The 17,545-nt window shown below is 42.4% G+C and overlaps 1 protein-coding gene and 1 pseudogene across 1 annotated transcript; both read right to left on the minus strand.

Annotated features, from left to right (window-relative positions):
• Positions 1-8,749: 8,749 nt before the first annotated feature.
• On the minus strand, positions 8,750-11,083 carry LOC125283266 (olfactory receptor 13C7-like; annotated as a pseudogene).
• A 1,204-nt stretch (positions 11,084-12,287) lies between these two features.
• On the minus strand, positions 12,288-13,247 carry LOC125283267 (olfactory receptor 2S2-like). Its single transcript, XM_048223438.1, has one exon. The coding sequence runs from the start codon at positions 13,245-13,247 to the stop codon at positions 12,288-12,290; it is 960 nt and encodes a 319-aa protein (XP_048079395.1).
• Positions 13,248-17,545: the final 4,298 nt, after the last annotated feature.

The raw sequence follows: 17,545 nt of genomic DNA on the forward strand, positions 1-17,545 counted from the left end.
GACGTTAAAAAGTTAAACAATTTACCAAAGACTACATCTGTTTTGAATGGCAGAGCAGGAATTCCAGTCTCAATACCTCTGATTCTCTTTATCATCATTGATTGCATCCTCCTTCTCGACCTCATCATCATGATTGTCACCCCATTAGGAGGTCTTATTTGTACCTGAAGAAAAATTTAAAAGGTATAAACAAATACAGATTAAAAATTAATCCCCTATCTTGTCATAAGTATGTTCCCTTGAGGCAACCAATGTTAGCGATGTCCTTATGCTTTTTTTTTTCAGAGATATTCTATGGATATTGTTCAATGAAAAAAATCAAGATATTAAGACAGTGATAAATTTTGCACAACAATGTCCTATTTTAATATCTTGATTTTCTCACTGAAAAATATATCTTGGGTATATGTATCTGGAAAAAATATGCAATACTGCCTCTATTTTTTTTTAATATTTTATTTATTATATAGAGAGAGCTTGAGTGTGGGGATGGGCAGAGGGAGAGGGAGAAGCAGAATCCCTGATGAGCAGGGAGCCCCATTTGGGGCATGTTCCCAGGACCCTGAGGTCATGACTTGAGCCCAAGGCATATGCTTAACCCACTGAGCAAGACAATAGACGGCCTTATTCTTTTTAATGGCTGCCTATGTTCCATTGTATGTTTGTGCCATCATTTAATTAACCAGCGTAATACTGATGGACATTTAGATCTTCCAGACTTTTCCAATCTTACGCTATTTAAATCAATGCTACAACACATTTCCTCACGAATTCATAATTTAGCACATAGAAAAAATATAACTGTTTATGTAGTTTGTAATTTTGATAGGTATTGCCAAATTTACACATTCCTGTCATTAGCATATGAACATGTCTGTTTCTACACTCTGCTAACATACTATTTTAGTCTCTTAAGAACTCTTTTTGGTCTTTGTCAATCTGAAAGAGTAGAAGTGATATCATGTCTTAGTATTTAATACTTAAGGAATTGAACATGTGAAAAATAGCACAGATATGTAAAAGCATATGAGAGTACATTGAACTCATACATTTAACTTAAAGAATAACAAAGTAATAATCTCCTAATTTAAGGAGTACAACATTGCCAGTACCTTGGAAGCTCCCTGGGTATTCCTTCCCAGTCTGTCCTCTCCCTGTGCTCCCAGAGATAACCACATTCCTGATTTTAGTTAATCATTTCCTTGTTTTTCTTGAGTTTTATGACCTATGCATATATCCTTAAATAGTCTAGTTTAGGCTTTCCTCTCTCTAAACTCAATATAAATTGAATCCTTATAGGTATTCTTTTTGACTTGTTTCCTTAGTCAATATTATGTGAGATTCATTCATATTTATGAGTATAGCTAAATGCATTAATTCGTATTGCTAAATTCCATTATATGAATGTAGCACAGCTTATGTAATGATAGATTACTACTTTGATGGGTAATTGAGTTGCCTCCTAGCTGAATGCTGCTCTAAATATTTTATACATTTCTCCTTGGTACAGATATGTCTAGTTGTCCTGCTTCCATTTGTGACCTACCCTTTCTCCAGTGATCTGTACAAATCTGTTATATATCAAATCTCTAAACATGCATGGGTCCATTTCTGAGATCTGTATTCTTTTAAAAATTTTTTTATTTTATTTAAATTTGATTAATAACATAGAGTGTATTATTAGTTTCAGAGGTAGAGTTCAGGGATTCATCAGTTGCATATAATACCCAGTGCTCATTACATCAGGTGCCCTCCTTAATGCCAATCACGCAGTAACCCCATTCCCCCCACCCATCTCCCCTCCCACAACCTTCAGTTTGTTTCCTACAGTTAACAGTATCTTATGGTTTGTCTCCCTCTCTGTTTTTGTCTAATTTTGTTTTTCCCTCCCTTCCCCTATGATCCTCTATTTTGTGTCTTGCAATCCACATATGAGTGAAATCACAGGATAATTGTCTTTCTCTGATTGACTTATTTTGCTTAGCATAATACCCTCTAGTTCTATCCATATCATTGCAAATGGTAAGATTTCTTTTTTCTTGAAGGCTGAGTAATATTCCCTTGTATATATATACCACCTCTTCTTTTCCATTCATCTGTTGAGGGATGTCTGGGCACTTTCCATAGTTTGGCTATTGTGGACATTGCTGCTAAAAATATTGGAGTGCAGGTTTGTATCGTTGGGCAAATACCTGGTAGTGCAATTGTGGGGCATAGGATAGCTCTATTATGAACTTTTTGAGGAATCTTCAAACTGTTTTCCAGAGTGGCTGTACTAGGTTGTATTCCCACCAACAATGTAAGAGGGTTCCCTTTTCTCTCATCTTCACCAACATCTGTCATTTCCCGACTTGTTAATTTTAGCCATTCTGACCAGTGTGAGGTGGTATCTCATTGTGATTTTGATCCGTACTTCCCTGATGCCGAGTGATGTTGAGCAGTTTTTCGTGTGTCTGTTGGCCATTTGTATGTCTTCTTTGGAGAAATGTCTGTTCATGTCTTCTGCCCATTTCTTGACTGGATTATTTGTTCTCTGGGTGTTGACTTTGATAAGTTCTTCATAGATCTTGGATACTAGCCCTTTAACTGATACGACATTTGCAAATACCTCTCCCATTCTGCAGGTTGTCTTTTGGGTTTTGACTGTTTGCTTTGCTATGCAAAAGCTTTTTGTCTTGATGAAGTCTCAATACTTCATTTTTGTTTTTGTTTCCTTTGCCTTTGGAGACATTTCTAGCAAGAAGTTGCTGCGGTCGAGGTTGAAGAGGTTGCTGCCTGTGTTCTCCTCTAGGATTTTGATGTGTTCTTGTCTCACATTTAAGTCTTTCGTCCATTTTGAGTTTATTTTTGTGTATGGTATTAGAAAATGGTCCAGTTTCGTTTTTCTACATGTGGCTGTCCTATTTTCCCAGCACCATTTGTTGAAGAGACTGTCTTTTTTCCATTGGATATTCTTTCCTGCTTTGTTGAAGATTAGTTGACCATAGAATTGAGGGTCCATTTCTGGGTTCTCTATTCTGTTCCATTGATCTATGTGTCCGTTTCTGTGCCAGTACCGTACTGTCTTGAGGGTTAAAGCATTATTATATAGCTTGAGGTCCAGAACTGTGATGCCACCAGCTTTGGTTTTTTTTTTTTTCAACATCCTTCTGGCTATTCAGTGTCTTTCCATAGAAATTTTAGGATTATTTGTTCCAGCTCTGTGGAAAGTGTTGATGGTATTTTGATAGGGATTGCATTGAATGTGTAGATCGCTCTGGGTAGCATAGACATTTTAACAATATTTGTTCTTCCCATCCACGAGCATGGAATGTTTTTCCATTTCTATGTGCCTTTCTCAATTTCTTTCATAAGTGTTCTATAGTTTTCAGAGTACGGATCCTTTGCCTGTTTGGTTAGGTTTATTTCTATGTATCTTAAGGTTTTTGGTGCAGTTGTAAATGGGATCGATTCCTTAATTTCTCTTTCTTCTGTCTCTTTGTTACTGTACAGAAAAGCAACTGATCTCTGTGCATTGATTTTATACCCTCCACTTTGCTGAATTCCTGTATGAGATCTAGCAATTTTTGGGTAGAGTCTTTTGGGTTGTCCACATAGAGTATCATGTCATCTGCAAAGAGTGAGAGTTTGACTTCTTCTTTGGTTATTCGGAAGCCTTTTCTTTCTTTTTGTTGCCTGATTGCTGAGGCTAGGCCTTCTAATACTGTGTTGAACAACAGTGGTGAGGGTGGACAGCGCTGTCATGTTCCTGACCTTAGGGGAAAAGCTCTCAGTTTTTCCCCATTGGGAATGATATTCACTGTGGGCTTTTCGTGTATGACTTTCATGATATTGAGGTGTGTTCCTTCTATCCCTACACTGTAGAGAGTTTTAATCAAGAAAGGATGCTATATTTTGTCAAATGCTTTTTCTGCATCAGTTGAGAGGATCATATGTTGTTGTCCTTTCTCTTCTTAATGCGATGTATGGGATCTCTATTCTTTTCCATTGGTTTATTTGCCTGTTGCCGTGTTGATGTTATGCTGCCCGAATCAATATTGCTTTATAGTATAGTTTGGTATCTTGTAGAGTAAGTCCTTTTTATCCCCACGCAATACACCGTCACAGGTGTTATGGCTGTTTTTAGTCCATTTTTTTCTCTATTTTTTATGGAGCCAACTTCTTAAATTATAGAATAATTATTTTGGGGATTTAAAAATTGGCATTACATTGAATATGTAGATCAACTTGAGGAGAACTATTATGTCCATAGTGAAGTTTCTTGCCCATGAATAGGAAATACTCCTCTGTTTTACCATTATTCAAAACATGTTCTTATTAAAAATTCACACATAAAGGTCTTGGAGATCTTTTGCTAGATTTACCTCTGCATGATGATATTTATATTTACATTTTAATATGAATATATCACAATTTTATATTTAAATAGGTAAACATGCATGTTTATATTTAAATTTATAAATATTTAAATATTTAATCATCATTTTTAAACTTAAATATTTCTATTTCTTGATATGCTTTAAATATTTCATAACCTGTTGCTGGAATATAGAAATGAAATAGATTTTTTTTGTACATGCATTTAGTGTTGAGGAACACTCTATCAAATATAATATATCTCAAAGCTTTTTTAGATTTTGTATTTAGTAGGCAATAATAACACCAGTGAAAATGACAACTTTCATCTTCCTTTAAAATTGATAGACTTGTCTCTTTTCTGGCTCTACTGCACTGACAGGACCTCCAGTTCAATGCTGAGCTTTTTTCGTTTTGTTTTGTTTTATCTGAATGGGTGCTGTTTTTTGAAAAGTTTTGCCTGCTTCTCTTGATATAATCATGTGATTTTTCTTATTTAACCTGTTAATGTGCTGATTGCATTGACTGATCTTTGGCTATTGAACCAGCTTGTCATTCCTGAGTAAAAGAGAGCCTCCTTGCTGCCGGAGAGCAGGAGTTTCAGCTCCCCACTAGGGCTCTGCTGATTCCCTGCTGACTGGCAATGGCAGGGGGACATTTTTACTACTGCCATGTCCTCTGCTGACATCATGGGAAGAGTAGCCTCACTGCCACAGGCACAGTCCTGACTCTCCTTTAGACCGTTTCTGATACCACCCAAGTGGGAAGGAGCAGGGGCACCTCATTACACAAGGTAGAGGGTGAAAGTGCAGGCTTCCCACCTGGTCTCCACTGACACCTGAGTGGAGATTTGTTACCGTGCAGTGGAGATAAAAGTCCCACCTCCCTGCTCAGCCTCCTCTGATGCCACATTCGATTTAGGACTTTTGCGTCAGTGTTCATGGGCAGTGTAGACCTGAAGAGAGTTTATTGCTTTTCTTTTATTAGAAAAAGAGCCTGGCATTTGACCAAGACTGGTTTGCAGTTTCTTGTATGTCAACTGAGAATGATCTACCATGTAAGAGAAATTGCAGGTGGAGAATGCTGGTCAGCAAGAGAGGGAGAGCAGATAATGATGCTTCTACTTTGGGTTTTGTCATTGTCAGGATTCCCTAGGCTGCTAGATAGAGAACTTACTCCAACCAGCTTAAACCCACAATGGATTGTGATGTTCATGCAACTATGTTCAAGGGTGGATACAGTCCCAGGCTCAGCTGGAATTAGGGACTCAACATGTCATTAGGACTTGGGTCTTTTCATCTGTTTCTTCTCTCTATTGTCTTTTCCTGGCTTCATTTTACACTCTGGTGGGCAGACTTCCTCAGTCTTCCCTGGGAGGGAAGGGGGTTGTCGGCAACCTGATTCAGGTTCTTCTGTTGGAGTCTCCAGATGAGAACCGAGCCCTGGCTAACACCTAGACTGCAGCCTTGTGGAGGACTTGGTCAAACTCCTGACTTACAGAAACTGCAAGATGATAAGTGTGTGCTGCTTGAAGCTAATAAGTTGGCGGTGATCTGCTGAGCAGCACAGAAAGCTAATAAGGACCCTGTTCTCTGCTTGCTCCAATTACAAGTGTCCTGAGGAATCGCTCTACTTAGTTTGATTAGGTTACATGCCTTCCATTAGACCGATTGCTGTGCCAAGAGTTGGTGTTCTATGATTGGTAGCTGCACTGAATGACATAAGAGTGAGAGGGAGCAGATTCCTCCCCCCCCAAAAAAAACAGTAGGTGTACTGTGCAGGATGTAGCTGACTCCTGTGATGGCATTCCTAGGGAGTCCAGCTGTGAGTTGTGAGTGCTAATGGCAGACGTTGCAATTCGGCAGCCTCTAGCCAAATCTGGCTATGGAACAAATATTGTGTGGCCCTCATAAAACTTACCGTGATACCAGAGGTAAACATGGAACCTGCAGCTGGGACAGCTGCTCTGCATCCCCTCCCCCACTCCCACATTCCTTCCTGGCAGTACTTGACTGGGATCCAGGAAGGTTATCTGCTGGAAGAGGCAGTCAGCTCCTGCTTCACACCTGGTCCTTTCCCACAGTCCGGCATCTAAAATGCTCTGATTTAACCTATTTGGGTGACTACATTCTTGCCCTGTTGTCTGTGACCATCTGGGATGTTTGATTTAGTCCTGTTGGTAAAGACTTTCATTGGAGACTGTAATCTCTTCAAGATTTTAGGGATCATCCTAACCTGAGATAAATGGTCACTAGTTGTAATGAGGTGGAAATAATCAGCAGGTAAGCAGAGCTCTGAAAGCCTCCATTTGTCAGTGGGCTATTCTAGAGTCTTTGGTTACCTCCAAAAGCATGGACTGAGTTGAAGGTTGATTTTCTGTGCTTCCGAGATCTTTAGATGAGGGAGTCTCCGTGTTTGCCTCAGGGCTTGGGCCTTCCTTCCCAACTAAGAGGATGGGTCTTCTCTAGGGTTGGGAAAGTGGGTGGAGCTGGGCTCATCCCAACCTGTTGGCAAGAGGGAGAAAGTCTTGGTATGAGGGCACTTGGAGGGTAGTTAAATGTCCCAGGGCTTACATTCAGAGCTTTTCCTTCTTCAAAAGAAAATATCTTATTATTTCTCCCGTTACTATATGATCATTATACATATATGATACTGATAGAGGTCTCTTGTAGTTCTTATGTATTTCCATAGATATTGTAACGTTTTTGTGACTGCTGTGAATTATATACAGCACTCCAAGTGTTTTTTCTTACTACTTATAGTTTTGGCATTTGAGTAAAATTTTTAAACAACTTTTGTGAATAGTTTTCTTTTTTTCCCTTCTTTTCAATATTTATGTTCTTTATTTTCCTCATCTCATCTAATTAGCTAAACTGCAACATGATGTAGATGTTGAAATCTGGTGACATAATCCAAGTTGTAGGCATGCTGCTTGCTGATGTTCTGATTCTTTCTGTCAGGTCAAGGGTAGTTTCCTCTATTCAGGTCTGCTATTTAAAAGAGTCAGAAAAAGGGATGCCTGGGTGACTCAGTTGGTTAAGCGTCTGCCTTCGGCTCAGGTCATGATCCCAGGACAATGAGATCTAGTCCCGCATTGGGCTCCCTTTTCTGCGGGGTGACTACTTCTCCCTCTGCCTGCTGCTCCCCCTGATTGTGCTCTCTCTCTCCGACAAATAAATAAATATATCTTTAAAAAAATTAAAAAGTGAGAAATCAATGTTAAATTTTATCAAGTGATTTCTCAACAGCTGTTGAAGGGATCACTTTTTCTTCTTGAATCTGTTCATGAAATGATTGCAATAGACCTCCTAATCTTTACTAGTGATGGAAACCATGAAGCCCCTTAAAAAACTGGGTAATGTGTATCATGTGTTTAATATACAATGATTTAAATCTGAGGTTCAGTAAATGAGTTTTTTTCATTTGATCAACTTAATTTGCTCATTCATCCTCCTCTTATTCTTTCAAAAGTCTTCATGCTAATACTTGTCAGCTGGTATATTCTCTTACAATTTCCACAAAGTTCTATTTTTTTTAAAGATTTTATTTATCAGAGAGAGAGAGAAGGAGAGCAAGTGGGGGAGGGCAGAGGGGCAGGAAGAAGGAAACTCCACATTGAGTAGTTGAGCAGGGAGCCTGAAGCTTGGCTCTATCCCAGGACCCTAGGATCATGACCTGAGCCTAAGGCAGCCACTAACTGAGTCACCCAGGTTCCCCTCAACAAGCATATTAATACTTTTGTTATTTCAGTATCAATTCAATGAATTATAGTCATAAGTTTCCCCTTCCTGCCACAACCTTCATGAGATGAGACCATCAAAAGAGGAACTATACTTCTTTTTCTAAATTTCTCAGCTTAATAAAGTCATCTAGAATTGTAACTGGAGTTACACCATTGTCTTCTTGTCACTGTTTACCTCATAGCATTTGCTAATAATTCCTTCATATATTTCCCTTTGCACATTTGGTATCAAGCATTCATTAGATTTTATTTGTCTTCAGACATTTGACCTTTCTCCACTGTCCCATACAGATATTCTCCATATCTGTCCCAGTCCTTCCATTACTTATTTTTAATTATTTGTTGGGAGAACATTAAAAATAGAATATCTTTTTGAGAAAGAGATTACATGGGCATGTGCTGTCTGTGTTTGCACGTGCCAACAATGTCTTTTCAACTCTCGTATTGGTGCAATGGTCAGGGTAGCAGAATTTGGGAATCGCACTCCTCTGTGGGCTAGAACTTTTTGTAAGTCAAAACTAAAACTCAACATGTTATTTTTCCTGGACGTCAAGTAGTTTAGTATTCACCGGAAAGATAGACAACTCTAAGGCTTGACCAGTGGTATATACTTTTGCAGAAGTGCTTCTAGAATGGGGCAGAGACGTCCCATTAAATACTTCCTATTCGCATAAAGCCTTCTGTGTGATCAGATTTGCCTATGTACCTTTGATGAAATTGGCCCTTTATCTTGCCCTCTGAGACCCTCAGGTGAGTGAAACTAGGGAATAGAGATCTATCAGGACCCCTCCACCATCCCTGGATGAAGTGGTTGCGAAGTACCAGGTTCCTCACAGCAGCCTTCACATCCTTGTTCCTGAGGCTGTAGATGATGGGGTTGAGCATGGGGGTGACAACTCCATAGAAAAGGTAGGTGAGCTTGACTGAAACATCCTGCTTGTCTGCCCCCAGGGGGTCTCTGGATTTGGGCTTTCCATACGCAAAGAGCATCGTTCTGTAGTAGATGACCACGAATGTGAGGTAGGCGGAGCAGGTGGAGAAGGCCTTTTTCTCCACTCAGCTGAGGAGACCCTCAGGATGGTGCAATGATGAGCACACAGGAGACAAAAATGAACAGAAATGGAATGCTCAAGAAGATCACATTAGCCAGTGCCATATTGATCGCACTGATGGAGATGTCAGGTCATCTTCAGGACAGCCAGGATCTCACAGGTAAAGTGGTTGATGACATTGTCCCCACAGAAGGGCAGTTGCATCGCTAAGGATGTTTGCACCATGGCAGTCATGCTTCCAGCTTCCCAGGAGCTGACAGCCATGGGCACGTAGGCAGGCTTCCTCGTGACTACAGGATACCTAAGGGGGTTACAGATGGCCACATAGAGATGAAATGCCATCACGCCCAGAAGCACACACTCCATGACTTCGTGGAAAAGAGAGAAGCATCTACTTGGCACAGGATGAGAAGGGCATGCTTTTCTTGGGTCTTAGGAAGATGTCAGGAATCTGCGGGACTGAGAGGGTTGTGTACCAAATCTCCAGGAGTGAGGGCTTCCCCAGGAAGAAGTACATGGGCGTGCACTGGTAGGTGGTAGACAGGTGACCAGGATGAGGACGGCATTGCCCAGCAGGATCACTACATACACTGAGAGAATGAGCAGAAAGAAGAATTGGCATAGGAGGAAATACTGGGTCCCTTGGCTGGAGGGGACTCAGAAGAAGAGTTTGGGTGCATCGTCTGCTGTGGCATGAAGCTGAATTAGGAGTGAAGGTAGAAGCTACTTGAGGGTATGGTTAAGCATAATTCAAGGAAAAATTTGTTAGGGCTGAGTGAAAAATCTAGAATCTGATGTATTGAATTCTTTGTCACTGGAGGTGTTCAGCGATTGCGCATTGACTGGGGTGAGGGGCATTGGAGAGGAACTGCATGCGTCCTGTCCATAGGATTGAACAAGAAAACCCCCCGAAGCCTCTTCTAACAATGATATTGCATGGCTCCCCTAAATGTCTGAAGTTTGTTTAAATGGCTACTAGATGTCATTTGTGGATTTACAATAGCGAGATTGTTCCCCTACTGGTGCCAAGTAGAAATCAGGAACAGGACTAACATAAGGATGTGAAATTTTATTAACAAAATATGCATCCTTAGGCAATTCATTCTTAATAAATACAAGAAAATGTAAATATTGCTTGAAGCAGAACCTTCCAACTTCTAAGATCTATTCATTTTTTTTTTAGATTTTATTTATTTTATTTGAGAGATACAGCCAGTGAGAGAGGGAACACAAGCAGGGGGAGTGGGAGAGGAAGAAGCAGGCTTCCAGAGGAACAGGGAGCCAGATGGGGGGCTCGATCCCAGGACTCTGAGATCACGTCCCGAGCCGAAGGCAGATGCTCAATGACAGAGCCACCCAGGCGCCCCTCTAAGATCTATTCTTAAAATTGGACTCACTTTCTATTTTCGCTTTTTTTTCTTTTTTAAAAGTTCTTTATGATTTAAATTTTTTCTTTTTTTTATTATGATATGATGTGTCACCATACAGTACATCATTCATTTTTGATGTAGTGTTCCATGATTCATTGTTTTTGTATAACACCCAGTGCTCCATGCAATACCTGCCCTCCTTAATACCCTTCACCAGGCTAGGCCATCCCCCCCCCCTCCTCTGAAACCCTCAGTTTCTTTCCCAGAGTCCATAGTCTCTCATGGTTGATTCCCCCTTCTGTTTACCCCCCTTCATTCTTCCCTTCCTTCTCCTACCGATCCCCTGCTACATACGCTTTTTAAATAAGTCAGCCAATGATCAAGGCATTTCATAGAACTTGCCATAAAAATCCTTCTATTCATCTGCTAACATCTCTTGAGTCTCTCATTTACCTTGTGTGTCTATTGCTCTATATAGGGACCATGTCTTACTCTGTTCCACACGGCACCCAGCACTGTGCAACATTCATGATATCACTACTACTAGTATCTAATCGTTTCATTGTGCTGCCATTTATAAAATACTTATCTATAATAACTAATTCGTGTAAAATCAAGTGGTTAGGTGTAAAATATGAAGAAATAGACTGGGAAAGGTTAAGCAGCCCACCCGAGGTCACAGGGAAGGAAATGCTTCCCAATTTTTGTTCTGCTGAGCTACGGAGTCTCAGGAAGTGCTCCCGAGTTTCCATGACTTGGACAGTCACAGGGTACAGTAGCATATGAAAGATGTTGAGAAGTCCTGGAACAAAGAAACATGTCAAATGCTAGCCCCCAAATTCTTCAAATATGTTTAGCCTCTGTCTGTCTATTTCTCTATCACCTTTCTTTTTTCAGAATGTGAGTTATTATCTCACCAAATACTAGCTTTTCTGGTGGGAATTCCTGTAAATGATGAGTATCAAATTCAAGCTCTATACTCTTTTTGCAGTTAACTTACTAGCATGTTTCATAATGTGAAGTGCATTGAGAAAAAAGAACCTCAATTTAGTGTATCGGAATAGATTGTTCCCAGCCAAAAGCTCTCTATGTGGAGAAATTGTCTTTGTCTCTTCTTAGTACTTCAGGCAAACTGAATTTAATTAAAAAATCCAAAATGAACATTTCCACTTCCTCCTTGTTCCTGTGACTCTCCTGGGGAATCCAAGAGGGATGGCCACGGTGCTGGGAGCGCCCTCTCTCCTCCGGGTACTGACTGTGTAGCTTAGACACAGCACGGCCATTCAGCGTGCTGTCGTGGTTCTTCTCTCCTCAGGTCTAACATGTGTTCAGAATGTCTTGTGTATTCAATTAGATATTTATTTTACAGGATCTGTCGAAACTCTCAGATATATGGCCAAATCTCAGAAGATATACTCTGGGGGCATCTGGGTGGCTCAGTTGGTTAAACATCTGCCTTTGGCTCAGTTCATGATCCCAGGGTCATGGGACTGAGCACTGAGTCAGGCTCCCTGCTAGTGGGGAGTCTGCTTCTTCTTCTCCCTCTGCCCCTCCCCCTGTTTGTGTGTGCACTCTCTCTCTCTCTGTGTCAAATAAATAATCTTAAAAAAAAAAACAAACAATAAACTCTGAAAAGTTAACATTCCCTGAAAGTGCACTGAATGCCAGGAGACCAATCTGGATAACTGGATTTGTCTTTTCAAAGGTAGTTATAATGATCAAAAGTCTGTCTCCCATGCGGTGAGACCACAGAAAAGACATCCTATATCAACAGGTGAAGCATTTCTGAGGCACCAGGTTCCTCACAGCAGCCTTCACATCCTTGTTCCTGAGGCTGTAGATGATGGGGTTGAGCATGGGGATCACCACCCCGTAGAAGACGGGGATGAGCTTGTCTGAAAGGTCCTCTTTGTTGTCCCCCAGGAGAGCCTTAGACTTGGGTTTCCTATACATGAAAAGTAAGGTCCCGTAGAATATGACCACCACAGTGAAGTGGGCAGAGCAGGTGGAGAAGGCCTTCTTCCTCCCCTCAGCTGAGGGGATCCTCAGGATGGTGGCAATGATGAACACATAAGAGACAGAGATGAACAGAACTGGGACCCCCAGGAAGATCACATTGGTCACCCCCATGCTGATGACATTGATGGAGATGTCAGTACAGGCCAACTTCAAGACAGCCAGGAGTTCACAGGCAAGGTGGTTGACGACATTGTCCCCACAGAAAGGCAGCTGAATTGTCAAGGATGTGTGTACCACAGAGGCAGTCCCACCAAGAGCCCAGGAGCTGACAGCCATGGGCACATAGGCAGCCTTGCTCATGACCACAGGGTACCTCAGGGGGTTACAGATGGCCACATAGCGATCAAATGCCATCATGCCCAGAAGCACACACTCTGTGGCTCCCATGGCAAAGGAGAGAAACATCTGTACGGCACAGGCTGAGAAGGAGATGGTTTTCCTGGGAGTGAGGAAGCCATCCAGGATTAGAGGGACTGATGAGGTTGTGTAGCAGATGTCCAGGAAGGAGAGGTTCCCCAGGAAGAAGTACATGGGCGTGTGCAGGCGGGAGTCAAGAATGGTCACCAGGATGAGGACCCCATTGCCCAGCAGGATCACCAGGTACATCAGGAGGATGAGCACAAAGAATATTTTCTCCAGCCTCGGGTAGGCTGAGAGTCCCAGGATAATGAACCCTGCCATAGGGGAGGACCAATTGGCTTTTTCCATGTGCTATCGGTTCTGTCATCAGCAAAGTACAAAGGCAGGATGGCAGGTATTTTTGAGAAGAGTCTCAGCCATCTGGTATACCGTCACTCCGAGCTACATAATAGGAGAGCATATGTGTATAAGAGATAAGTGACTGAAAGAGGCAATAGGTGGGAGTGTGCTTAGCTGTTCAATGAGAGAAGGTCAGGGCTGCAACAGAGCTTACAGATATGAGGTCCAGAGAGGGGAAGTGACCTGTCCAAGTCTTCTGAGCAAGGTGGAGAAAGAGACAGGAACTAGCCCAACAGAGCTAATCTCCAGTCAAGGAGGGCTTTTACTCTGCTTTATGATGAGCATGGGAAAATGCTGTAAATTATTTCTTTTTGATGTAAATGCATAGAAATTTCATTTAGTCTGGGCTTTCTTAGATTCTCAGAGAGGAGAATCCCCAAGCTGATCCTTGAAACTACCAACGTTTCAAGGCTCTTTAGACTTTGATTACATTTGGAAGGTACCTGTTTAAAAGTGTTAATTCACATGCAGGCAGCATAGCCTAGGTAAACGTTCAACGTATGAGGGACACGTCCTTAGTCTGCCCACCCTCAGCAGCACAGACCTGACTGCTGTCAGAATTGGGATCTGCCTGTTTGAATACATATTAAACACAATGTGTGAGGGAGGTTCCCCCTTGGGGAGGAACTTTATGAGTCCACAGAAGGAGTAATTGGAGTGAGTGGACCCACACTGTGGATGACAGCCACGCAGCTTACTGACCTGTTAACTCAGTTCTTAATAACCAGGCTGAGTCTAATTACCGGACATCAGGATACATGGCATTAACATCTAATTCCAGTTCATTAGAATATGGAGAAATCTTAGCCAGGGGTGAATAAGGGCTGTTTTTTCTTTGTCCTCTTATGTTTATCTTTTATTTTGCATAATAACCGGCTCTCTGGCTCCATTATTGTGTGCCACACAAGCAGCTAGCTTACGGGAGACTTACATGCCTTTGTGGAGAGGATTTCCAGTCTAGCAGCTACGTTGCCCAGACTCTACATTCCCTAATTCTCATTTGTTACACATCTGTAGCACATTCTTAATGCAGTGGTGTGTGTACAGGCATGTGTGCTCGTGCATGTGTGTGTGTGTGTGTGTGTGTGTAGTGGGTGGAGGGTAGAGGATGAATGGTTGGTATTAAGGAGCATCTATTCTGTGCCATTTTCTTTGAAACACCCCACGGAGAAAATATCATCATTCAAGTTTTATAGATAAAAGTAACCAAAGCTCAGTGGAGCCAACGATTTGGTTCTTAAGATTGAAGGACAGAGCTGGGGTTGGATCACAGGCCCCAAATCTGAGTTCTTTCCACCCAATGGCTGCCTCACTTTCCTGCACAGATGTTTAGGAGAGTCTGTCTCCAGTACCAGCTCTGCGTTTCTCTGATCTGTCTCATCGTGCAGCGCGCTCTTGCTTCCGTCACGTTCAGAGTTTATGTCAGGTACCTTGTCAGGCAGAGTAACTCCTGCTCTAAATTGAACCCAGACTCTGTCAGCCTTGGCACCAGTGAGCTTGGGGCTGGAGAATTCTTTGTTGTGCGGGGCTGCCCTGTGCATCAAAGGATGTTTAGCACCATCCCTGCCTCTGCCCACCTGCTGCCAGTAGCACCTGCTCCTTGGTTCTAAAATAAATATTTTAAAAAGAAATGGAAGGGAACACGATGCAGTCCAGAGTCCTATGCATTGTCATACAGCCTCTCTGGAGAGCAGCTTGAATAGAAAAATGTAAACCTGAAAAACCCGTATAACTCAGTAATTCCACCTCTGGGAAAGAATTCTAAAGGAACAATGAGAGTGAAGGCTGGTGTCTCTCACTAAAAGTATTGATCACAGCCGTATTTGTGAATGAACATAGGAGACAAAATAACTGTCTACCATTAAATGCCTAATGGTGCATTTCATATAATGGAATATTAGACATTGAAGTTATATTTATAGTTTTTACACAACTGCATCATTACACTTCAATAATAGAAGAGAGAATACAAAATTATACACACTATTGTGATCTCAATTAGGTAAACAATGTATCTGGATAAGAGTGACTGAAAAGAAGTTTTAGCAAAATCAATAGATGTAGGGATTCCACTTCGTACCTCCTCAATATTATAATTTTCCTTTATTTAAAACTTTTAATTTATTTATTTTGAGAGAGAGAGAGCAGTTGTGGGAGCAGTACTGGGGGAGTGGACGGGCAGACCAATTTCAAGCAGACTCCTCACTGACCTCAGAGCGCGAAGCGGGCTCCGTCTCACATCCATGAGATCATGACCAAGCTGGTATCAAGAGCAGGAAGCTTAACCAATGGAGCCCCCAGATGCCCCAATATTATCAGATTTTCTAATACAATGGGCAAAAATTTCTTTGTATTCAGGGAAAAACATTCTCAGTATAATAACCATCCTCACTCACATGTTGTTTCCAAAGCTTCCATTCCTGCCCTGCCATCACCTCCAGCTGTGGGTTGGAGCAGAAGATAGCCTTTCTGATATATGGTGACAAGGTCAAGAATAGCCTTATGTTGCATCTCAGTACCTAAGTCACTCACCTCATCAGCTCATCGTGTGGCCATTTCATCATCTTGCATCATCACAGGTGGATGGGGGAGTCCAACACAATAAGACACCTTGAGGGAGAGACCACATTCACCTAACTTTATATGCTATGTTGTACCTCTCACTGCGTCAGATTTATAAATGAAACTTTATCATAGGTACATGTGTATAGGAAGAAACAGGATACAAAGAGTCCAGTACTATCTGTGGTTTCAGGCATCCACTGGGGGGTCTTGGGGAGTATCCCCTGTGAATAAGGGGTAGAAAGAAAGTGAGGAAAACAGAGAGAACTAGTCACAGACTGGGAATCACAAACAGAGATGGGTCCTAGCTTGCCTGTCTGCTCACCTTCTGACCCTGAGGAAGGCTCAATCTCTGGGAAATTTCAGCAAGTTGGGGGTGGAAATCTGGCTGCCTTCCTCCCAGGGCTCTGGGCTCCTCCCGGGGAAGACAGAACAACAATGTCAGGGCAGGGGCTGGGTCACTGGTGAGCTCCGTAGAGCAGGAGGGACTGCCTGGGCTTAGCCTCTGCTATTCCTCCTGCTCCAGCATCAGCTCCTCACAGTCGGTTGCAGCTGGAAGGTGCTTGGAGCAGAGGCAGGGTGAGGAGGAAAATCCATCTTTGGAAAATGCTCTGCAGAAGTCATGGCCACCACCCCTGTCCCCACCACAGCGCAGCCCTCCCACCTGCATCCTGCTTGCAGCCTCTTCTCTGAGTCTCCTGATCCCAGACACATTTCTCAGCTCCTCACTGTGCCCTGGGCCAGACCCTGGATGCCAGACAAGGACCCCAGACACTCCCCTGCTTGACTTCCTTTACCTCTGAGACCCTCTTTCTCCTTCTTCCCCAAAAGTTGCCTCCCTGTGGCAACGTTAGATTCTGGTGGGGTTTCTCTCACATCCTTCCTCCTAGACGTGCAGGTTGAGTGGGTGCCTCAGCCACAGAGTCTTCATGGAGAGGACCTGTCACCCTGGTCTGAGGCCCAGAAATCCCAAGGGTACATTTTCCCCAGCAGTGAGAGGAGTCCTCTAGCAGCAGCTGTGAACTCCTACAGGGACCCTGTTAATCCCAGAAGCAATTTAAAGTTTGGAATGTCAAGTGTGCACAGGGTACGGGCCCTAGGCATACCTGTGGCCTCCAGGGACCATCTCCCTGTCCCAATTAGAGGTAACGAGTGGGACACGGTCAAGTGGAGATGGAGAAGAGTGTATAGCAGATGGTGGCTTCCTCCTGAGCTTTCCCCGGGCTCCCAGAGAAGCCAGTGCTCAATTCGGGGCCAGAGTATGTTGTCCGCTCGCTGAGTCCTAGACATCCAGAATGGGGAGGCAGAATGAATGTCTAACAACAGCAACGTTAGGATTGGCTCCATTCAGTGAGGCGCTCCCATGTGCCAGTCACTGTACCAAACACTTCACAAACATTCATTTAAACATTTCTCCACTTCCTCGCGAGCACAGGTTATTTCTTGTCATTTTGGTTCTTGGCTTTCTGACTGTGTGAAGTGGTATCTCACTGTGGGTTTGATCTGCATTTCCCTGATGCCAGTGATGTTGAGCATCCTCTCATGTGTCTGTTAGCCATCTGCAGGTCATCTTTGGAGAAACGTCTATTCATGTCTTCTGCCCATTTTTAATCAAATCATTTGTTTTCTTGCTTTTGAGTTATGCATTCTTTTCATATTTTGGATTGTATCCAAATGTATTATCA

The sequence above is a fragment of the Ursus arctos genome, unplaced genomic scaffold (genome assembly GCF_023065955.2).
Source record: "Ursus arctos isolate Adak ecotype North America unplaced genomic scaffold, UrsArc2.0 scaffold_18, whole genome shotgun sequence".
NCBI classification, from domain to species: domain Eukaryota; kingdom Metazoa; phylum Chordata; class Mammalia; order Carnivora; family Ursidae; genus Ursus; species Ursus arctos.